The sequence below is a fragment of the Bactrocera neohumeralis genome, chromosome 2 (assembly GCF_024586455.1).
Source record: "Bactrocera neohumeralis isolate Rockhampton chromosome 2, APGP_CSIRO_Bneo_wtdbg2-racon-allhic-juicebox.fasta_v2, whole genome shotgun sequence".
NCBI lineage: Eukaryota > Metazoa > Arthropoda > Insecta > Diptera > Tephritidae > Bactrocera > Bactrocera neohumeralis.
Window position 1 is genome coordinate 45,882,364 of NC_065919.1, and position 25,050 is coordinate 45,907,413.

General features: G+C 37.2%; 1 protein-coding gene across 1 annotated transcript; it reads left to right on the forward strand.

Annotated features, from left to right (window-relative positions):
- The first annotated feature begins 196 nt into the window (after positions 1 to 196).
- LOC126751316 (uncharacterized) lies at positions 197 to 11,996 on the forward strand. Its single transcript, XM_050461488.1, has 6 exons — positions 197 to 1,269; positions 4,084 to 5,268; positions 5,337 to 9,059; positions 9,183 to 9,340; positions 9,415 to 10,715; positions 10,781 to 11,996. The coding sequence occupies exons 2-6, from the start codon at positions 4,258 to 4,260 to the stop codon at positions 11,557 to 11,559; spliced, it is 6,972 nt and encodes a 2,323-aa protein (XP_050317445.1). The 5' UTR covers positions 197 to 1,269; positions 4,084 to 4,257; the 3' UTR covers positions 11,560 to 11,996.
- Positions 11,997 to 25,050: the final 13,054 nt, after the last annotated feature.

Genomic DNA, 25,050 nt, shown 5'->3' on the forward strand with positions numbered 1-25,050 from the left:
AAAAATAAGCTGAACCTTTACCAAAATTAATAAATATTGTTCATTTAAAAAAGTATGTAAAAAAATTAAATATAATTTTTGTTATGTGTTATAATTTTTAATCGTTGAACACTTGCTATGATTTGAGTCCTCGAACGTAGCTATAAATTGTCTGTTCGAGAGCACTCTGTGTCGGCCATTGTCAAAATGTGTACTCTATTACTACACAATATCTAGACGTTGTCGTAATTTTTCATTTCGGTGCAGAATATTTTCAACTGAATTAAAGTTATTTACAGTGTTTGGAAATATGCAAAAATAGTGAAAAACACAGCACAAACCAGTGTAGTAATGATTTCATCTGAAATATATAGATTATAGCCAAGATTAGTCGTGAAAATCGCATGTAAAAATTCTTTTGTGTGACTTATACGAACGGGTCTCCGTCGGACGGCCTCGCAATCGCATACACAAGCAGCAGTTGAAGCATTCGCATTACATGCTTTGGAAGGAGTGTATGGGGCTATACGTAAAAAAGAAATAAAAAATTGTGTCATTGAACGTCTGTGAGTGACAGGAACGAACTCTAATAAGGAGGAGCTAAGGTAGAACTCAAGGATCGGCACCCCATATCGACTGCGGTTTAAGGTCGATACCAGCACCAGCACAGTAGTAACAACACACAAACAAGTTAACTTGGACGCAATAACTGGGGTCATAACAATTTGTAACTTTTTTAGTTAAAACAATGAGAACAAGAAATACCATTCCATATCTTTCTGCAGTATCATAAATGCGTGAGTGAAGAACGGTGAAATAAAATTCAATTATCTTTGTTGCTTTCGCTACGTTCCATGACTATATAAAAGTAAAAAAGCGTTATTTCCGTTCCACACAATTTGTCGCCATCCCAGTTTGACCATACTCAGTGTACTCGTTCCAAAGACATTTGTAATGGGAACATTGCTATGTTTAATAATGTGAACACCCCTTGAAAACTATGAAAAAATTTGTATAGTGATATAAAAAAAAACTAAAAAAGGAAAAGAAGATACTGTGTTGTAACTCTGTGTATGTGTGCTGAAAATTATTGAAAAACAAAAAAAAAAATCTTTAAAAAACATACATATGTACATAATTATCTACATATGCAACAAGCAAACCACTAAAAAGGGCAAAACAGAGCTTGGAAGTCATTGAAAGCGATCACTCTTACAAGCGGTGGGAGGTGAAGCAAAAACACTAACAGAAAGTGTAGCATACATGTTCACAATACTGGAAGTGGTAATGGTAAGCTTTGGTGGAGTTAACTAGTTGGACATCAAATATATACATATAAACGAACATATTTACATTCGAATTGTTTGTTAATTTACAATCAGATATCTGCATGCTTATTTAGAGGCACGTGTTAATAATTTAGTATGAAAATCAGTACTAATAGAATTCTTTTGCTTGTAAATTTTTGTGTCTATGTGCTACAAACAATTGTATACGTATTGGTTCTACGCATCTAACGCATAGTGTGGATTCGCAGATGATGAATTGAGTGGGAGATGTACTCCTTGATTTTGAAAAATCAATAAGGGTAGTATCTCAAACTCATGACTCTACACGGACCAAGTAGCTGTGCCAAGATTTTCCAAGTTTCGCTTGCTCTTTTTTCAATTTATTGTGATGGTGTGTGCCTTTATGAACAAACCTATAGGATTATGCATAAATGTTTTCTTGTGATATTAGAAATGGCAGAAAATATTAAATTATTTATTAGGAACTACCGTTTCTCGACATTTCTTATATCACAATCTACCTGTTCCTTTTGCTTCTCATATTTGCTTGTTCTCCCGGCACACCATTTTGGCTGTATCGTCTTACATTTCATCTGTGTATAATTCCATTGGTACATTTCGCCTCTTTGTTGTGTGTACTTCACATTTCGTGCTTGTATTATTATTATTCGCCACACCATGTCAGAGCTACTTCATTCGAACATATCTACATATCTACGTACTTATTAAAGTATATAAAAATTTATATACATATGTATGTATGTACATACATAAGTACGTTCATACACATTGTTGAACATGTATTTCAAGCTTTAAATGTTTAACTTTGTTTTTGTTTTTATCTGGTACTTTGTTGTTCGTTTGCTTATGCCTCTTGTTCATTTAGTTCCTTAATCACAGAGTTTGCATGTGTTCGTTTGCTTTTGCCGTCATTATTATCGTCTGCTGCACCCCATACGGTATACATACATACATATATAAATTGATCGTTGAAGATGCGCATAGTAAAAACAATAACAACAATATAATAATGCTCAACCAGTGCTCCGCCTGTATACTCACGTACGTATGAATATGTGCCTCATTACCTTCTGTCAAAGTTGTGTATGTGTAAGTATAACCTGTGTGCTTCAATGTGCACTTCACCATATATGTAGATTGAGTTCTCTTTCCTGCCCCATGCTTTGCATTTTCTCGTCACCAGAGAAATATGCATTTACACTTTGAAAGAATGAATGCTTATCGAGTTTGTATTTAAGGCACTTTATTGTCATTTTCCTCCTGACAAACTCCTTTACTCGTATTTAACTTACACATAGCCTTCATAATTTTTTTACAAACGTTCATACTGATATGTGTATTGATATATAGTCCACATAGTAGATAATTTCTTGGTTTAATAAACAGTACATACTCATGTGCATTTGTGTATACATATACTATGTGTATGTATGTATGTATATAGTCGCAGTTCATTCTCATCTTCGACTCGTGTGATCGTTTTCATAAATTGTTTTTCCTTTGATATCTGCTTTGTTTTCACAATCGTACATATGTCTTCCTTGGATCAGAGGACACGATTACTTGCACTCCTTTCGTCACATTTTTACCAGTTATCATCGAATCGATTTAGCCTTTCAGCTACAACATTTATAATTTTGTGCTTATTTTATGTGCGAAGGTATGATGACTTTAGTAAGCGGTTACTCGTGTGATAAACGCCGTACAGGGTAATTTAAATATAGTCGATTAGGTATTCAATTTGAAGGTCACACTCGAATAACGACCCCAATCGTTGTTTATTTTATTAATTCATATTTTATTGAGTCGACAACAAGCATATGAGAAATGACATATGTATGTACCTACAAGTGTTGTATTGAGTTTTGGTAAGCAAGAGTAAGAATCTCTGTTCTTGAATAAAACTTCAAATTTAGTTTGTGGGCTATAGGGTAAATTTACGTGGCAAATAGTATATACAAACGTAACAACATACAATGAAGTTCTCGCTAAAATAGCTGAGAGTAGTCTAATAGTATGAAAATTTTAAACTATTTTATACTTTCATATATTTTTAACTTTTAAGAATTCGACAAGTGAACAGAACTTTTGTGACAAAATTTATTAATTGTAAGAAATTCTTAAAGAAAATTTTTTCTTTGTTTTAATACTTGAAAAAGGTATAAAATTTAAAGTTTAGCAAGATGAAACCGTCAGAGATTTGTATATATGTATGTATGTGAACTAGGGCCTAAGTTTTAGAAATCCCGATATGAAATTTTGCCCACGTCCTTTTCACACCAAAAGATGGACATTTTTACGTATCGTCGATGCCAGACATCTATAGCATACCGCTGCCATACAAACCAAGCTCTCGCATGAACATCTTTTTTATTTGAAGATGGCTCTTCATGAAATATATCGCAGCACTACAGCATATAGCTGCATACAAACTTACAGGTCAAAAGAAAGTAACAAGCCTTCCTATACCCTTTAGTATTAAAACTTCGTTTTTGATTGTTGTTCAGCAATTAAGGACAAATTAATGGTGTAAGCGCTACACTAGGGTGCACTAAAGAAAAAAGCTGTTTAAAAGCAGCTGTATTTCATTTGAGAGCGTAAATTAATTTTAGTGTAGTATGGTGCTTAGTATTTTCCGTTGGGTATATTGTTGTTGAGTGCCACCTTAACGAAAATTTATATTTAACATTCTCTTCTATCATTCTAATAAAGAAGTATTTATTTGTTATTTCCCGCAGTGCTTTAGACAGAAATTTTAATAGAAATTTTTTAATATACTCAATATATTTTCTAGATTGATGCATCCTCGCTTAATTTACTGATGTTCTAACGAAGATGGCTAAAGAAGGAACTGAACCGATTTTATGATTTCAAGCCATACTGTCTTGAAGTAATTACTGCAACAGCATTATCACATTAAACCTAATACATACAACGATCACGAAGCGTAGAAATAAAAACACACAAAATGGGGGAAAACGTACAGTGTCCGGTATGCACACTGTTCCTGCATGCTGGCATGAATCTCTCAGATCATTTGGAGACACATCCTAAAGAGCAAGTGATTAAGGCACTTGTGCAAATGACCATTTCGGGGAGTGGTGGTAGCGCTGCTAGTACTGCACTGGCCGCGTCATTAAGTGGCGGTAGCGCACCCAAAGCTGATCCGGATGAAAAGCCAATTCCCGCCACGATATCAACTGATTCGGATGCAACCAGCAATTCGGCGACGAGTGGCACATCCAATTTTGCCGTTAATGACACAGCTCAAATTAGCAGTCAGAGTTTTGCAAATGCGTTTTGTGGCATATCGGCAATAAATAAACCGTCGACTTCAACTGCAAGCGCCCCTTCTACATCAGCGACGTTAAGAGCGTCAGTTGATGTAGCGGCAAACGCAAACAATAAGAAGTTAGAGAATAAAAGGGAGATCAAAACTGACGCCGGTAGTCTAAGTGATAAAGTACAAGTGTCTGTCACAACGGCAGTGCCTGCCAACGGTATTGGGCAAGTGCAGTTACCCGGCCAATTTGATGATTATGCGGCTAATAGATACCACCAAATGCAACAAAAACAATTAGCAACCAGTCAATTAGAGCAGCGACACCAGCAACAACAACAACAGCAAAAGAATCAACTGCAAAAACCAAAACCGCACATGGATAGTGCAAGTGCACACATAGAAATTGCACAACAGCGCAATATTTTGCCACCACCACCTCCACCAATGGCAGCAATGCCACTAGTGGTCGGTCAAGTGCCAAACAAATTATTACATCAATCACATTCAAACAATTTATTTGCAAGCAATGCTGCCTCACACCGTCACATACAAATGCATCCGATCCAACAGCCGCATCCACAGCTACAACATCAGTATCAACAACAGCAACATGCTCATAATCAGCAACAACAACAGCAGCAACAACAGAACTTGAAAATATATTATTCAGCTGCTTTGCCAACACCACCGCCCACGGTAAGTTTGTAATGTATGTATGTGTTCTTCATTCCTCATTCGATTATTTTTGGTAATTTCATTTTCAGCTGTTTCCATTCCACGCATCAACACAACTGCAACATCAGAAACCACCGCCCGCTTATGGCACAGCGATAAGTCAAATTCGATCTCAAAATAACCAAAACAAAAACAAACATGCCACTACAGATAAAAACCACATACAACAACAACATCTGCAACTGCAACAACAATCGCATCAGCAACAACAGCACCATCAGCAGCTAACACGCCAGATACAACAACGTGTCACAATGCATGCCACACAATCACAGGCATTGGCGAACTGTACGCCATCGTTGCAACAACTCCACCAGCATCACCAACAACACACACTTGCAAATATTCCAACTGCAAACGCAAAAGCTACCATGGGTACGAAACCAACGGAATTGCTTCCGCCACCGCCACCACCCACACGCACACCAACCAACTTGCACCAGCTTCACCAACAACAATTACCACATACATTGTCACATTTTGGTGCTCCGGTCAAAGCTATGCCAGCCGTACAACAACGAGTTGCAACAGATGTCATTGATGTCAGCACCGCAGCAACAAGTCAACCGCTTCCTCCATCAACGACTGTAACTGCATCGGCAGCAACCACCACACCAGCCATTGTTACCATGTCATCGTCACCTGGCATGCGCCAAATCGCTTCGCCATACAATGCATTGCTGATGACAGCTGTGCAATCTCCTTCGTCGTCTTCAGTGTTACGTTACGCAGAATCACCGGTGGCGCATTATCTGGAACGCGACAACGGCGATTTTATAGTTCAGGAAACACCGAAGCACATTGTGGAATGCGTTGAGAAGGACAATGGTGAATTTTCGGTAATCGAGCGTATATATCAGTCGCCATTAAGCGTGTTGCATATACACGAAGACAATGAGAAAGAAGACGATGATGATGATGATGCGGATGGCGATAACGGTGATATTAAAGACAACGATAGCAAGAAGGTTTCAACAATCGATGACACTGCGAAAGCAAACGAAGTCATACCCATGGATATCGAATGCGAAGAAAATCTCTCAGACGAGCAATTACGGAAAGCTAACAAATCTCAAGTGAATGTGAATGCGCAAGTAAAAGAAGCAGAAACAAGTAGCAATAAGAGCACTGCATCAGCTGATGGTAAGGTACAAACAAAAATATACGGTAGTGATAAATCAGATGTGGCAAGCGCCAGTTGCAGCAGCAACACGAATACAAATTGCGACAGAACAACACCCCAACATTGTACAACTTCGAGTGCTGCTCATGTGGATGTGAGCAGCGATCCAAGTTCGTCATCGAATTCGAGTGCAAATGTAATTAACGAATCGAATATGTTGCCGAGCTGCTCCACAACAAATGCCAATCAAACTAATAATGCGGCGGGTACATCGCGCAAACGTAGCTCCAAAAACACTATTACAGTGCTTAGTGATGTGCAGCTAAACTTAGATGAATACCTCGATTTGGTCGGTAACATAATAGCGTCGAGTAAAATAACAGCGAAGAGTAATACGCTACCGAGCACAATGCCTATACCTTTGCTCAAAGTTGAAAAGGAAGAGCCACCCGATGACGACTACGAAGTGCCGACTCCGCAACAGGAACAGGAACAACACAAATTCGCTGAACGAAAACCAGAGTTTTTCGAAACACAAAAACCGCTTAACGATTTTCAAGCATCAACTGTAATTGAACCACCTACAATCGCCAACAACAAAAATGAGACTGAAAAAATAGTTGAAAATAATTGTAGTAGCAATAAGGTTAGAATAAATGACAGTAGTGACAATGTAAAACCGGCTGACAATGGCGCTATGCCGACAACATCGGCCGCAGGCACGGCGATGTGCTCAAGTCACGTGACCAGTGTTATACGCATGGCAACAACTAGTCAACAACAGCAGACGCAAAAAGATATGGCGCAGCAACCAACGATTGCTTCGGATGCAACGGGAACACAATCACGAAGTATGTTTGACGACGAGCCTGCATTAGCAGCTCAATCACAAGTAACATCAATAATTATACAAGATTTGTCACGTCAACATATAATACAACTGCAAGATGAGCAAAACGCGCATAATCCACCGCGTCCACTTAATCCCATGGAAGACATACATGGTTTCTCGCAGCCGCAAGTGGATCTTACTTCCAAAATAGAGGAGCAATCACTGTTGCATACGAGAGCGCCAACTTCAACCACACTGCCAGTGCAGAAAAGAGGCCCAAAGAAGCTGATTATCAAGCCAAAAGCAACAAAGACTGATGCAAATGCTAACTACAACAGTAACAACATCAATTCCAATTGCAATCGGAATGTGGATGTTAAAGATATAAATAGTCAAATAATCATTGAAGAAGCACTATGCGAACAACCAACAACTTCGACAAAAGCACAAATGGAAATGCAAGAGAAAATCCGTCAGTCACAGCAAGACAAAGAGCAGCCCACGCATCATACAATAGCACAGAAATTGATTAAAAGTGAACCGAGTTCCTCAGCCTACGACAGCAATACCCATAGAATCAGCATCAATGGCAACCAAAATTTGGCCCATAGCATACTTGAGAATCATCTAACCTCAAATGTTGATAACACTGGTGCACCCATTATACAATGCAAGACCGAACAAGTAGGCGGTGTGCAAGAAGCACCAACAAACTTTCTACAACCTTTCAAAGAGGAAGATAAAGACGGTAGCAATTCTAACGACAATGCAGCGACTGATGATGCGCGCGTCTTGTTGGACTTCGCTAATTCGAAGAAACACGAGGCACCGCACAACGTCGCAACCAATTTTCTCTCTGCCAGTTCGATCTTCTCGAACACCGCAAGCAAAGTGAATGCGCCAAAGCCAGCAACGTTACACCCTAACAGCAATACCAGCAGCACCGAGTCACATGCCGCCTTGCGGTGCGAAGACGAATTCATAGCACACGATGATGTGCAAGAGGTAGTCATTTCGTCGTCATATTCTCAGTCGCAATCAGCTTCGGATGTACCCACCAGTGCCACCAGCAGCACCACCACTTCGCATGTGAGAGACTTAAATCTGGTGCAGCAACAGCAGCAGCAACAACAGCAGCAGCAGCATCATCACCAACAGCTGCAACACCAACAACAACAGCAGCAACAACAACACCTGCACCACAACTTCACAGATTATCCGTTCAGTTTTCTTTACGGTCACGGTGGCAGCGTTAGTGGCGCAGGCAGTGGCTTACAAGCAGCTGACAGCAAAGGCGGCAATTTTTCTGCCATTTATCAGCAGGCGGCGCAAGACGCCACCACAGCCGCAACACTTGCATCCGGCAGCAATACTATACACACCGATGACTCTACCAGTTCCACGCAACAGCAACAAACACATACCAACCACTTTGGTGGCGTACATGGCAGCGCCGGTGAAATGGGCAGCACTGCATCGCATTGGTATCACCATGCATTGGCCACGGCTAATGCTGATTTCGAAGCGGCGCTGGCCGTGGACTGCAATGCCGCTGTCGACGGCGGTGATGTGGGTAAATACTTGGATCTCGATACTTGTAAGCGTGAGGTTTTAGTTGGCATGCCTGGTGCGCCATCTTCAACTTCATCATCGTTTGCTGCTGCCACAGAGAGTAGCTTGGCTGGCGGTTGCACGGCTGATGCGCTGAACATACGCACGGATGAAAAGATGCCTGCTAAGGGCGAGATTTCCGGACAAGAGAGCAACTGCGACATTGAAAACTCGTGGAGTCAACCGGTGAGTAGAGGGGAATTATATAAAGACGATTTTGAAACCTTATGCTGCCGGTGCTGGTTATTCCTCACTGGTTTAATGCTTGCCTGAAATTTAAATTAAATAAATTTGAATTTTGTTATATAGATGTATGGCGAGATTTCTGCGCGCTTTTTCAAAACCACCTTTCCCGGCATATTCCAGCATGAGAATGGTTGGAACCATGACGAATATTTCACTGTACAGGATTTGAGCGCCTCAGCTGCGGCAACTGGTACGGCACCAGCTAACCGTTCAGGCAAAAGGTCAGCATATATTTTTACAACCCGTTTCTGATTTTTATTAATATTTTACATATATTTTTGTCTACTTCGATTAGCTTCGATTTTCGTCTTCCTTTGGAAGCAACTACCTCAGCTGCAGCAAATGCTACCGGCAGCGGCAATAGTAATTTCCAGCTATTCGCACGACATACTGATGTCTTACCATCCACATCAACATCTAACAAGAAGAAACGAAAGCGGGACAGTCATGGTGGTAGTGGCACTGCCACTGGTCGAGTTGAAAAGGCGACTGTGTCACGCGTTCAACCTACCGCAACTATTACGTCACAACAGTTATTATTACCCCAGCCACAAAGCAGCCAACAACTGCAGGCACATGAACAGCTACAACAGTTAAGTCAAAATGCCGAATCTGCAACTTCATCAGCGGCAGCTGCTGCCGCTACCAACGGCACGCCCACATTGGGCGCAGAGCAAAGGCGACAGCGCAAGAAAGTCTATCAGTGTACACATTGCACGGCAGAGTTTCCCAAGCTGAAGGATCGCAATTCACATATGATACTGCAACACAACTATGTGCGTCAGAATCGGCGCTTGATATGCGTGCAACGTCCAGATGCCGCTGTGACGGCGCCTGATGCCATACCTTCCTCATCCAATGCCGTCGCTGGCGGTGTGGACAATGTGGTAGTGGTAAATATGGCTGAAGGTTGCAGTAGTTCGCTTGTGCGTTCTGATAGCATGGAATTCCTGGAGGATTCGAAACAGGACATTGTAAAAATTGAGGTAGAAAATGCCTATCAGCCATTAGCTGCTGCACCGCCAGCGGTGGCGGCAACAGTTGCCTCTACGTCAACAGCTGGCAACAGTGAGAGTGTTGATGCCAAGCCAGAGCTAGTTGATGACAAGCAGGGTATGCCATTATTGCCCGCAAGCAATGCAAACATAGCCGGCGGTGTTGGTGATGTTGCCGGCGACGCACTGGATACAAAGCCGCTATTACAACCACTGGCGATGACCACACCAGCCACTAAATTGGCGGCGCTTTACCGCATGTTGGTTTCCTACAATATTTCGACACTGAAAGATAGCCATAACCTAAGTGAAATGGAGCAGAAACTCATTGAACAATCGATCTTTTTCTGTTACGTGTGCCGACGCAATTTCACTTCGGTCAAATTGTACGATGCACATTTGAGCGAGCATCCCGCCCAATGCTTTACGTGTGGCAAAACGTTTCAACGTTGGAAGAATTTCTCATTACATTTGAAACGCCACTTGGGCTGGAAGGAGTTCGGTTGTAATGTGTGTGAGAAAAAGTTCGTGGTGCGCAGCGCGTTGGTGGAACATATGCGCATGCACACCGGACATACGCCACTCAAGTGCAAAGTATGCGGTAAGTTTTCACACTTTGTTTTTTGTACTCTACTTCAATACTAAATTCATATTTTTGGGTTGTAGGGAAATACTTCAAACGCTATTCGAATTTGACACAACATCGCAAGCGGCACGGCAAGCAAATCATAAGGAAGAAGGAGTATGTTTGCCATTGCGGTGAGGTGTTACCATCAAAGGCGCGCTTCCTGTGGCACAAAGAGACACACGATGCCAAGCCGAAATGTTGTCCATACTGTTGTGATCGCTTCGTGCACGCGAACTCCTTGCGCCGCCACATACGTTTGGCGCACTCCGACAAGTTCGATTATGCCGAGCCGATGGAGTGTCCCCTGTGCAAGCAAACATTTGCCAAATCCTCCATCAAGGCACACATGGCCACGCATTCGATGGACACACAACATGACTGTGCAATTTGCAATAAATCCTTCTCCACCAAATGGAATTTGAAAATACACTCTTGGGTGCATGCCAATCGCACATCGAAACCATTCAAATGTGAACACTGCCCCAAGGCGTTTGTGCGCGAAGTCGATTTCAAGAATCACATGAATGCACACAAACAAATTAAACCGTACACATGCGAGTATTGTGGCTGCAAATTCATCAGGAAATACAATTATATGCGACATCGGCGCGAACATCACGGCAATAAGAAGTTCACCTGTGACCTGTGCAAAAAGTCCTTCCATCGGCATTACTATCTTATCGAACATCGACGCATACACACAGGCGAGCGGCCATTTCAGTGTACCATATGCGGCAAAAGTTCCACAACGAAGACAAATCACAACAAACACTTGAAAATACATCATTCGCGCGATCCCTTCACCGTCGAGGCGTAAAGTGGTTTGGTTGCACTTTAGTAATAATAGTTATATTGAGAAGGCGTGGCAAACTGCTGGGAGTTAGTAGAAATTGTTTGTGGCGTATCATGGTTTTAAGAAAGTTTTTCTCCCTTAATATCTACGTGTATGTGTCTGTAATTTAAATGAGTATTATAAATATTACTGAATTAATGAATAACGAATTAATGCGGTAAGTAGTTGTTTAGGCTAATATTTACATATATATGTATGTGTTGAAGCAAACAAGCGGAGTGTTAAAGCAATACATAAAAAATCTAGATGTGTAAGCCATTTTCAGATGGAATTCGCTTTAAATAAGTTAAGTTCACTAGCATACTAATTTGCCAAATGCAAGCATGAATTATTTTATGAAAATCTTTTATGATTTATCAAGTATTGGCAAAAATGTTGATAATTTTTCCAATATGGGTTAATGAAACAATTTTTTATAGTTTAAATAAAAGAAAACTTTTTTTTATAGTTTAAAGAAAACTTTTTTTTATAGTTTAAAGAAAACTTTTTTTAGTTTAAATAAAAAATTGTTTTCTCTTAGTTTGTAATTTGCTAATGAACTTTTCGAGTCTCAAACTTGACTTTATTTTATAACCTAAATTAGTAAGTCTAAATACTAACAAAATTCTTAACTTGTTTTAGAATAAATCATCAGCTGCATCGAAGCTGGGCATGCATTAGCGTTACATTTGATATGTGATTTTGTTTTTACGCAATTAAAATTAAATTTGGTTACATAATGTGCTCAATCTGCATGCAGTTTTTGGAAAAATATAGTTTATGTATTGCAATGGAAAACAAAAAAAATTAAATATTCAATTAATATAACAAAAAAGTACTAAATATTATAAAAAAAATTAAGGAAAAAATTGGTCGGATAATAATTATAACTAATTTAAAAATTTAATAAATTTTCTCTAATTCTTTTCATCGTCATCCTTTCACTTTAAGCTATATTTTTTAAATTTTTCTTTAATTTATTTTTTTTTTATTTTTTTTTATTTTTTATATTCTTGATTTTTTTTTAATAATTTATTTTTTTAATAATTTTCTTTTTTAATAATTTTTTTTTAATTTAAAAAATTTTTTTTTTTTTTTTTTTATACCCTGAACAGGGTATATTAAGTTTGTCACGAAGTTTGTAACACCCAGAAGGAAGCGTCGGAGACCCTATAAAGTATATACATATATAAGTGATCAGTATGTTGAGCTGAGTCGATTTAGCCATGTTCGTCTGTCTGTCTGTCCGTCCGTCCGTCTGTCTGTATATATACGAACTAGTCCCTCAGTTTTTCAGATATCGTTTTGAAATTTTGTAAACGTCATTTTCTCTTCAAGATGCTGCTCATTTGTCGGAACTGCCGATATCGGACCACTATAACATATATGTAGCTGCCATACAAACTGAACGATGGGAATCAAGTTCTTGTAGGGAAAACTTTTGCATTTGACGTGGTATCTTCACGAAATTTGGCATGGATTACTGCTTAAGGTAACAATATAATCTCCACAAAAACTGTTCAGATCGGATTACAATAGCATATAGCTTCCTTACACCTGGACACATAGTTACTAAAAGAAATACACCTGTGAAGGGTATATTAGCTTCGGTGCAGCCGAAGTTAACGTTTTTTCTTGTTTTTAATTTTTTTTATATTTTATTTTATTTTTTAAATTTTTTTTCTTTTTTAACTTTTTTTTATTTCTACATTTTGTTATTTTTTTTTAATATTTTTTTTAAATTTTTTTATTTATTTTTATTTATTTTTTTTATTTTTTTTTTATTTTTTTTTTATATTTTTTTTTATTTTTTCTATTATTTTCTTTAATTTTTTTAAATTTTTCTCTAATTTTCTCCTAACTTCAGCTAAACAATCCTTTTTTTCCTCCAACATTATTTATAGAAGCATTTAATTTTATTTGCTTAATTTTCCATAAGTTCGTGAAAAAATAAAAGTCCAAATAAAAGCTTTGGTATATAATAGCTTTTTCGCATTTTATCAGCTTGTTTTATTAAATTTCTGCATAAATGCTTATATAGTCTCCATCTGAAAATGGTCGAACAAATTATAGTCTATGTATGGTATGTATGTATTTGATAAAAAAAAGTTAGTTATTTGAAAATCAATTGTCATGCGCATCGGATTACACATATGATAATCTAATGAATAGCGGTTATTAGGACGTTTATGAAATTTTGAAAATCTACACATTCAATAGTATGTATTTTCTTTATCATAGATACAAAAACAAAAACAAAGGATAACTAATATTGAATGTATCGAACTTACATTATAGAAAGTTATAGGAATAGTGAATTGTGCATCCACTCTTCATCAACATTTAAGCATCTTAAGCGTTATATGTATGATACATACATATTGTTTTGGTTTCCAAAGAAGCAACAGACAAATGAATTGTTTTTTTTTATATGATTTAAGTTAGACTAAAGGCCAACCACTGTTGCTTAATGTACCCAACAACAATTAAACAAATAAATTGAATGAAATTATGTTTAAAATAACATGAGCATCTTCTACAAGTTTGTTTTTATACGTATATTGCGCCATACATACATACATATGTACAAAAATAGTATGTAACAAAAAAGAATTAGTGCGCAAAATTTATTAATTTACAATTTTATTAATTTAAGCTTGCAGAAGTAAAAGAAGCAAAACTCTTAAAAAATAAAAAGTCTTGAAAAAGAATACAAAGTTCTTTAAAAAATACAAAATTCTTAAAAATATTTAAAAAATAATACTAAGTTTTTCAAAAAATACAAAATTTTAAGAAATCCAAAATTTTATAAAAATATTTTTTTTTATTCGAAAATTTAATTTTTGTTTGAAAATCAAATTTTTAATTCTAAAATTAGATTTTCAATTTTTAATTACAATGTGTGGGTTTTTTTTTTTAATTTACATAATAATAAAAAATGAAAAATTATTTTTTAATTTTGTTTTTGATGCCCGTGAGCAAGTTTTATTTAAAAATGGTAGAACACAAAATACGCAAACGCGAAAAATGTTAAATTTAAAAACATTTATTTTTTTTAATACATAAAGATGTGCTTGGATTAAACTTTTTTTTAATTTCAAACCGGTTTTGGAAATTAAAAAACTAAAAATACATTTTTAAACTGGCTTTTGGGGTTAAACATTTTTTTGTTATTATTTTTAATTCCGAGTTTGGGATTGAAATGTTTATTTTAAGGGGTCAGAAGGGTAATTTTTTTTGAAATTTTTTTTGAAATTTGAATTTTTTTTTGAAATTTGAAATTTTTTTTGTTTGCATTTTCTGTTGCCTTATACCCTTAGAATTATTGTAGAAACCCACTTTACCATTGGAAGGTTTCGAAAAAGGCCCAAAATAATAATACCGCTCGACGTTCGGAGCGCTCGGAGTGCTCGGAGTGCACACCCGGCACTATAAACGCATTTTTCTCGAAACACACTTTTTTTTAAACTGGCGGACATGATTTCGCTCTAACTACTCAACTGATTTGCTTAATTTTTTTTTAATGTTCAGAAAACGCCTTTCTATCGTCCCTATATGATTCATAATTTTTTATAATTTATTGACAATGTTATGACAAAATTTATGTAAAAAAAACATGGGGAAAAATTAAAAAAAAACAAAAAAACGTTAATTACTTTTTTATTTAATCAACATTTTTTCATGATTCTAGGAGGGACGATAACCATTCACTTTTTAAGAATAAATTGGGTTTTTGTGTTTCACATGATCCAAACTTGAGAAATCCGCCAGTGAAAAAACGCATCTCATTCACTCAGCCATTTCTCCGAAAGATATCATCAAAAAATTCCGAAAAAAATTTGTTTATACACTCCACGAAATACCTCATGATATGTGAAAAAAGTTCTATTGTAGAATAAAAATTTCTATGAAAAAAATGTCAAAAAAACAGGCCAGATTACCCTACTGACCCCTTAAAACAATTTATTTTTGTTTTTCAATATATAACGACATGCTTGGGATTACATTTTTTGTTTAACTTTTAAACCGGTGTTTTGGAATCAAAACTAAACATGCATTTTTGATCCGGTTTTTGGAGTTACAAATTTTTATATAATTTTTCATTTCGAATTTGGGACAAAATTTTTTTTTTTCAAACTCGCATTTGGGTTTAAAAATTTAAATTTATTTTCAATTAAGATTTTCGGTGTTATAAAATATTAATTTAAATGTTATTTGAATAATTTTTGAATGCATTGTTTGCAACCCTGCTCCTCTGCCAGCTTCCATTTGGCATAGTCGCTTATATTTGCCTAGTATTAGCATTCATTTTAGTTTCTAGGTAACTTCAGTGGCACTTTAAACAAATTGTATTTGATTTGCCGTTATTGAATTGAAAATTACTGTTCTATTAAAATTTAATAATATTATGGTGTTATAGAATTAACTATTATTTTTACTTTAACTTACAATTATCGCCTTACATTATCTATATGAGATATAATTTTTAAAATCATTTGATAATTTATCCTTTAAAATAGCATTAACTTGTATAGCAATAAATAATAAATAATAAATATAAAAATATGTGTATGTAAGCATATAAAATGTCGACTATCATGTCCCTCCTCCCCATGAATTCATTACTTCACTGGCTTCAAGTGCAATATGGAAATGATATTTACGACAACAAACAAAAAATAAACAACAAAAAAATAAAAAAAAATTACAAACGTTACATTTAAACAAAGAAGAAAGCAAAGAAAGAGAAGGATAATCATCTACATCCTTGAAGTTGGCGAGTAACGCAAATGAAACAAATAAAAAGTAATAGTTTTAAACGACTTTTTTAAGCAACATTTAGTTATATTATCTATGTGTATACTTATGCTTAGAAAATTTTATTGATTTAGTCAAATTTTATTATTAATATTGTGATTTCGCATCACTTTCACACTAAATACCCACACGAGTCTGTATGTATGTGTGTAGCTATAAATATGTATGATTTTTTGCCTTAGTTGGAATAGCAACTTTATGATTTACAGTTTATTTTGACAGCGACCAAGCTATCAAACGATTGCATACAACAACAATAAACATATATTTTGCGAAAATAAAGTGAAATAAAACAATAAAAACAAAAAAGAAATATTTTGTATCATGCAAATCTATTGAATTGCTATATACCCGCATACTTACATGCATAAATAAAAAATACAAATTACAAACTTGCATATACATATAACTGTACGTACGAATACTAAAAATTACAACGTTTTTGAAATTTGAAATTACATGTGTGTTTGAATTAGAAAACGAATTGTGGTAATTGAAAAACCCAACAAAAACAAAAACAAACAAAAAATCATTAAGTTAAATGCAAGAAAAAAAAAACAAAAAAAAAAATAAATAAAATGGAAAACCAGAAAAAAGCAAAAAAATAGTATGAAGAAATTTTAGTTTAATAGCTAGTCTTAAGAAATTCAAACAAAACTGAAACAAACAATGGATATATGCTAATTACAATTACAACTACTAAACTAAACATTGCAAATACAATTTACAAATTAATAAATAAATTACCACGTGAACGTCATGAAAGTGAGAAGTAATCTAAACTACATCCAAAAAGAAATTGTTTTTTTTTCCTCTATCCTTTTAGTTTTGGGAGGCAGGGAAATGTAAGCAGCCAAAGAAGTGATTCCACCAGTAGGGTTGTTGCTGTTGTTGTATGAGTAAGTTTATCAGCACCCATCTGACTGCTTATATATAAGCCCCAACAAAACAACCGTTCCCACATCAGTTGGGTGTAAACGGTAACCAGAACGGACCCGTATTTTTATCCGGCCAATGACTGCCAACTCGGCACTAAGCCTTGAAATTACTTTAGGAATGTTTTCAGCGGCTACAACAGCAATAACAACAGCGCCAATAAGTGTGCGATTTGAATAGGTTGAGTCCATAAAGCTTCAAATGAGAGATGGAATGGGAGCTATTGAGCAAGCGGTAAGTTATTGTCGTTGTTGTAGCGAGTTTCTAAAACTTGCGTGAAGGAAAATTCAAAATATGAATAAATCCAAAAACGTCATCGAAGTCACCTAATGGAAAGCCTTAGAAACGAGCTGTGGCGATGGGGCCGAATCATAGGGGAGGGATTTTGATTTGATGGGTTTAGGAAGAGGTGCTGGAGACCCTTTACATGTATTTGATCGTTTTAGTATGGCGATGCAGATTGCGGAAATTAAGAATTTAGCCTAATTCAGTATCTAGAAGGAAGTTACTGGAGTGTTGCTTTAGATTCACAAAGGATTTTTCCGATATATGTACATATATAGAGTACACATCATACACATTGGAGGTGCGCTTGGTGAGAGTGATACGTCCACCTAAAGCAACGCTTTCGCCTGCAGAGGTGCCGACAGATTATTATAGTTTTCTAGCAAGTTCTCTTGTCTAAAAGTTTTTAACTGTCTTCGAAGGCTGATAGAATTTCAGAGATGCTTTTCTTCATAAAAATACGTTTAAAGTATTGAATTTTACTACCGGGCAAAGTTATCAAATGTAAAACGCTTTTTCTATAATTTTAGATATAATCCACAATGTCTTATCTTCGCAACCTACATTGCTTGCACCGCAATCGGCAACGGCAAACAAAACTTTCCAGCCATTTTTTGGCAATTGCTAATTTCAGTTTGATAAGCTATTTTCGGTAGAACTCCACATTAATGGTTGCACCCGGTTGTAGAAACACATAATACACAGGGGCGGATCCAGAAATAGTTTCTGCAGTGACTTCAATGTCATGATGTGTGTGCACAACGCCAGGCCGATCAATCTCTCTTGAAGCATGTTTGTCTTCAGTCACGTTTTCAAGCGGCGATGTGTCGAAGAAGAGCGTTCAGAGGTCGCATTCGTCAGAAGAAGAGTGTAGAATATGCGAAGAAAACTGTGAATTATGGAGTATTGGTCTACATCGCAATGTTCCCAATGCAGTAGTTGGCAACTTGTTGTCTTTTGACTTTTGCCACCAATGGCACTGCCAGTGCCAGTGACCAAAAAGGCTTTTGAATCTATCTATGAAACAGTCTAAAAGTTTTTCATTTGTTTGGTTTTCACAGCAATCTCAATCCAATACTTCTCTAGAAAAGCGCGTGTTCAGATCTTGGCCGATTGTATCCAACAGAGGAATGTACACTGAGAACCTGCAGTATTCCTCACAAGTTCTCTCGCAGAATTTTTCGTGCTTTGTTTGTCGGCCGCAGATTTTTATTGCTACAATTTGTAACTTCAGTGGTATCTTAGCATTATTTATTACATTCAATAATGGAGCCAGTCTTTTATTTTGTTTCTGAAATAAAATGGCGAATTCCGGGATTATATTTCTGTTACTTTATGTTTTTTCTTCTTCTTCTTAATTGGCGTAGACACCGCTTACGCGATTATAGCCGAGTTAACAGCAGCGCGCCAGTCGTTTCTTCTTTTCGCTACGTGGCGCCAATTGGATATTCCAAGCGAAGCCAGGTCTTTCTCCACCTGGTCCTTCCAACGGAGTGGAGGTCTTCCTCTTCCTCTGCTTCCCCCGGTGAGTACTGCGTCGAATACTTTCAGAGCTGGAGTGTTTTCGTCCATTCGGACAACATGCCCTAGCCAGCATAGCCGCTGCCTTTTAATTCGCTGAACTGTGTCAATGTCGTCATATATGTATCTCATACAGCTCATCGTTCCATCGAATGCGATATTCGCCTTGGCCAACGCGCAAAGGACCATAAATCTTTCGCAGAACTTTTCTCTCGAAAACTCGCAACGTCGACTCATCAGTTGTTGTCATCGTCCAAGACTCTGCACCCTATAGCAGGACGGGAATTATGAGTGACTTATAGAGTTTGGTTTTTGTTTGTCGAGAGAGGACTTTGCTTCTCAATTGCCTACTCAGTCCGAAGTAGCACCTGTTGGCAAGAGTTATCCTGCGTTGGATTTCCAGGCTGACATTGTTGGTACGCTGGTTCCAAGATAGACGAAATTATCTACAACTTCAAAGTTATGACTGTCAACAGTGACATGAGAGCCAAGTCGCGAGTGCGTCGACTGTTTGTTTGATGACAGGAGATATTTCGTCTTGCCCTCGTTCACTGCTACACCCATTTTTTTGCATCCTTGTCCAGTCTGGAGAAGCAGAACTATGTTTTTTCAGAGTACCAAAATACTTAGGAAGCCACTTAGCCCTGGGGGATGAAATAGCCCCCATTTCTACCCTCTGAATCCGCCACTGTAATACATCACCCTCTTCTGATCCCTCAAATACAGAGTGGCCTTGGGGTCAGGGATATTTGGCTTTACTGCAAATTTGGCTGGTTGGCTAGCTTTCACATATGATATTTTTGAGCTAAAGGTTGTAATGAATCCATTTTTCATCACTAGTCTCAATCTGATGAAGAAACGGTTTCTTTTCGTGGCGTTTAAGCAGAATTTCTGAAATGCAAAATGGTCTTTCAACGTCTCTTAGCTTCAATTCCTATGATAACCAATATCCTTATTTTTGAATATATCTGACCGCTATTGAATATATCTGGGTGGTTTTGAATGTTTTGAAACGGCTATTTGAATGATTCCTTCAGATTCTGAAAGTTATTGTTGTATTTGGCAACAATCCTCATCGAGTAATGCTTTTTTTCCCTCCTCCTAATTAAGTGTTTGCCTGGTGCAGAGCACGCATAACACCCAATAAGCCGAATAATTCTATTTTTCTAACACACAATTTTAGCATAACAAAACCTGACTCATTCGATCATTCGATCATAATTATCTTTTCTGCAGGTGTGTTGTTACATGTTATGATGCCTCCCAAAGATTAATAGATGTAGTGAGACATTTTTTAATGGTTTAAGTACTCTACTCCACTTCAGCTACAAATGTGAAAGTGTTAATAATTGAGCCGTCGTGATGTCAGTTCATGAAGGAAGCGTAAACCTTTAGACGGGTTCCACAATAAAAGGCCCTATTATACATATCCATGGGTTTCTAGTCTGTAATTTATTTGAGCCTTTCGCGACGGTTGCTTGCCCGAAATCAATTTTGAAAATACATAGTAGCAGCCAAGTTAGCAACTAGCCAAGAAGAAGAAGTAGTACCTCAGTTTTTGAGATACGACACTGGCCAAGTTCTGGTGAAACGAAGACAGCTTACATACTTGTAGTAATAGCTTCGTATGACCGAAATGCTCATATTGAATGTTAAAAAATATTCTACGGCTTCAAAAGATTAAAAAATCTTGGATAACAAATAGAATTAGCCGCCTAAGCAAACGCTAATATTACAGCAGACATGGGTAGTCTTATAATACGTACATACATATGTATCTACTTATGCATCGAGGTATGTATTTCGTTAAGGACATGTGCCAATTTATATCCGCACGTATGTAAGAAATGCGTTTATTTGCAGGAGTTTGTTTGCTAAAAGCCATTTAACCCAGAGCCGGTGCGTGTATTTACAAAAGCTTAACCTTCATTGTTAGGGCTTCCTGCAACAGCAAGGATTCGCAAATACTCCCATAGCTGTCGCACTCTAATCTTTTCTAATTTGGACAGCGACTAAGCTGGGCTGGCATGTCTTAATATATATGTATGTGCCTGTGTGTGTGTGGGTTTAAGTGCAATAAATGGAACTTCCGAAAAAGGGGTTGAAATCAAGTGATGCATAAACGAGTGGCACAAAGCAAGTGGAGCCGAGTGTTTGCCATACAAATTTTACACAAAGAATATGGCATGGAATATTTGATGGAATACAAAGAGAGTTTCCGAATATTTGAAAGTACTACAGTAAAACAGGTAAACGTGATTAGTTTAGAAATTTAAAAATGGAAAATCAATTAGAATGTTGGCTTAGCTTTGGATCCATATTACCAGGTCTAAAACTGTTCCAGGAAAGTATCACGAGAAAGCTTTGCCGAAACTTCAACTCGGTTAAGAAGTTTGTTAAATAAAAACCTATGGCTGAAGTTGGGATCTGCCAAGTCCATTATCTAATGCCTTAAAGAAGAGCTAATAAATTGCCAATCCTACTAAATGGAGTATTTTTAGCAGATTTGCTTTTTTTTACAGTTTTATTGTATTAAAGCCGCTTTCGACAGCACGAAAAGGTAGTGTCTCAACGCCGGTCTTTTTGAACTTGGTATCCCCACAAAACTAACACGGCTGTGCAAGCTATGCAACACCAAAAGCTCCGTCAGAATAGAGAAGGACTTCTCAAAGCCGTTCGAGACCAAACGAGGTTTCAGACAAGGCGCCTCCCTATCGTGTGATTTTTTCAATCTATTGCTGGAGAAAATAATACGAGCTGCAGAACTAAACAGAGATGACACAATCTTCCAAAATAGTGTACAGAAGCGGAGCGTATGGAAATCCAACACAGAATCACTCTTGCCAACCGGTGCGACTTTGGACTGAGTAGACAATTGAAAAGTAAAGGCCTTTCGACTTGACAATGACATCATGAAGTCGGCCTTAGGAGTGTTCTAGAGAAAGATATGCTGAAGATTTATGGTCCTTTGTGCACTGGCAAAGGCGAGTACCACAGTCGAAAGCACGATGAGCTGCACGAGTTTTACAGCGACGTTGACATAGTTCAGCGAATCAAGAGACAACGGCTGTGCTGGCTAGGAGGAGAACACTCCAGTTTTTAAGGTTTTCGACCTACCCACCGTTAGAAGCAGATGATGAGGAAGACCTGGCTGCACTTGGTATCTCGAATTGCTGCCAAATAGCGAAAAGAAGAAACGACTGGCGCGCTGTTGTTAACACGGCTATAACTGCGTAAGTGGTGCCTACGCCAGAAGAAGAAGAAGAAGGATTGGATTTATGGTACTTTTAAAGATTACCGTTATGACATTTGAGAGGAGGACTTCCCTCACTTATATTATAAGGCAGGGATCTCTAATTCCGTAACATAAAAAACTTATCAGTTTCGCATAATTAAACTGACAGTAAGCGAAACCACACCCACTTTTCGAAGTTTTAAAATCATATACAGTATGTATTTTACACACATCAGTATATTTCAGAAAAACTTAAGGTTGCAACACTTCTCGGTAGGAATACTTGTGGCGATAATAACTAATTTAAAAAATTTGTGGTAGGCTCCAAACGCTCGATCTAGATGTTTTGGGCATTACAAAGGATCTGCGTTCACAAGTGTTCAAAAGGTGTCCTTTGTTGTTGCCTTTTTCTTATATTCTGAAACCATTTGAAACTTTAAAATTAATATGGGTTTCGCTTTATATTAAAAGGAGCCTACTGTATTTCATTGTTGTTACAAAAGCTCAAAGTTAGAATTGCCAAGAAAGTAAAAACGTGCTTCAAAATGAATGAATAAGTGGCAGACAGAAGACGGATGGAGTTAGGCGTCTACAATCCGAAATGACTGAATGAACGGAGACATATGAGTCTACTAGGAAATTTGGCTAATAAATTACCGATGCTTCAAATGCTTTCTACGAAAGCACCAGTTAGGAAGAAAAGTGTCTAAGGAGACAGATATTAAAACTTGATCATAATAGTGACATAAACTCTAATTTAAACTGTGTCCATGAAATTGGTTTATTTTGGTGTTAAATAAGATCCAAGTTAACGTTTGTTATGCGTGTATAGTAAGACCGAATGTTTCAAACTTTCTACTAAATTTTATTGCAAAATCGGATAATCGACGGATCGGATCACCAAAAAATGGTATTTCAAAGTTAAAAGAGAATATGTAGTATTTTTATGCCGTAATCTCCGTGTTTGAGAGTTGGATCCGAGTGATCATTTTAAAAGTATATTTCCCGATGTTCAATCGTAACAAGGTAACTTACCTCGTTTGCCTTAGTGAGCTAATATGGAATTGACCTGTTTGAAGCGAGGGAGCTATGGAAGTGTAAGGTTATCTCGGACCTTCCAATGTTTACCAGCTTGATGTACTGGATATTATCACGCATAGCCCTATAAAACATACATACATATATATAAATAGCATGACGAGTTGAGTTGATGTTGCCAGGTCAATCTGTCCGTCAGTCTGTGTAAACGCGAACTATTCCCTCAGTTTTTGAGATATCGTTCTGGAATGTTGCATACCTCTTTTTCTCAATAAACTGCATTTAGCTACCACACATACTGAACGATCATAACCAAGTTCTTGTATTGAAACTTCTTCATTTATAACGGGTATTCTAGCTTCGTGCCAATCGAATTCTCACAGGGTTTAAACAGACAATGCGGAAAATATAAAGCATTTGGCGTTTTTCACTTTTTCTCCATGAATTGCAATAGACGTCCGAAGACGCCATTACCATCAATGTTGTTGGTATTGTTATGTTGCTGCTGTTTGTCAATTGCTAACACTGCAGTGTCAGTTGACGTCGCGACAGAGCCTGCAGGATAGCACTAAGGCAAAATCAACTCAGAAATGCTCGTAAAAATTACAACAAAAAGTGAAAAAAACAGTCGAATTGCTTTTGAGGCCGAACGAAAGGGAATCGCTGGAAACGCATGACACTTTGTTTGTCACGTGCTGCCGACATTTCGGAGCTTTTCACGCCGATGTGCATTGAATAGCATATACATATACATATTGGCTTATATGTATGTATATATTATGTATGTGTATGTCATAGATATCCTTAAACCTCCCTGGTTGTCCTATTAGTGGTAGGAAACCACAAGCTCCATGAGTATTTAAATGCATTGAATGGCGCGTGAACAATATATGCACATATACAAACGACAATAAAATGGCTTTGTTGCAATAAGTGTCACCGTGCGACAGACGCGTGCGGGAGTGAGCTTAACATGCAAGTGTTTTGGCATGTGTAGCCCTACAACTTTGCTCGTAAAATGATTTTTTTTGCTCAATAAATATTAGTTTCATATCCTTTTCTTGGCATTGATACTTTGTAGGCGAAAAAAGCTGACTTTTCGGTTTCAGCTTCACAATCGTCAACTATGTATTCAGAGGCCTATGAAAATCAGCGGATTTGCAAATGCATATTTTATGCTCTGCGGTCCTTTATCTTCCGAATATTTCATTCATCAATTTCGGTTGCAAATGTGCACTGATAGGCATTGATACAGAATTTTCCTTTTCGCTCCCGACAATCTTTTGAAAAATTAATGCTGTTTGCCATTCAGTGTGGCAGTTGGAGTTGTCTGCCTCCTCGTTGTACTCGGTGTTGAAAGGATGGTGAACTTGGTAATTCAAGTGCATTTTGGCATTGCGCCAAGTTTCTCAGTTTATTGCAATTTGTTGTTGTCGGTGGTCATTCTCTTTAAATGCTTCGTTGTTTTGGCAACTCTCTTGGGAAAGTCATTGGTAGCGATGGAGTTAGGTCTTTTTTGGAAATCAAAATGGTAGAGGAGGAAAAAAGGAGCAAGCTGAGCATACATATGTATGTACAGATGGACATTTATTTATGGAAATTACTGTAAAGTTTGTTAAAAAATTTATTTCGAACAATATTAC

Coding starts and splice junctions, on each gene's coding strand:
- LOC126751316 (XM_050461488.1), top strand. CDS start 4,258: ATGGGGGAAAACGTACAGTGTCCGGTATGCACACTGTTCCTGCATGCT. Junction 5,269..5,336: donor TGCCAACACCACCGCCCACG/GTAAGTTTGTAA, acceptor TTTCATTTTCAG/CTGTTTCCATTCCACGCATC. Junction 10,716..10,780: donor ACTCAAGTGCAAAGTATGCG/GTAAGTTTTCAC, acceptor TTTGGGTTGTAG/GGAAATACTTCAAACGCTAT.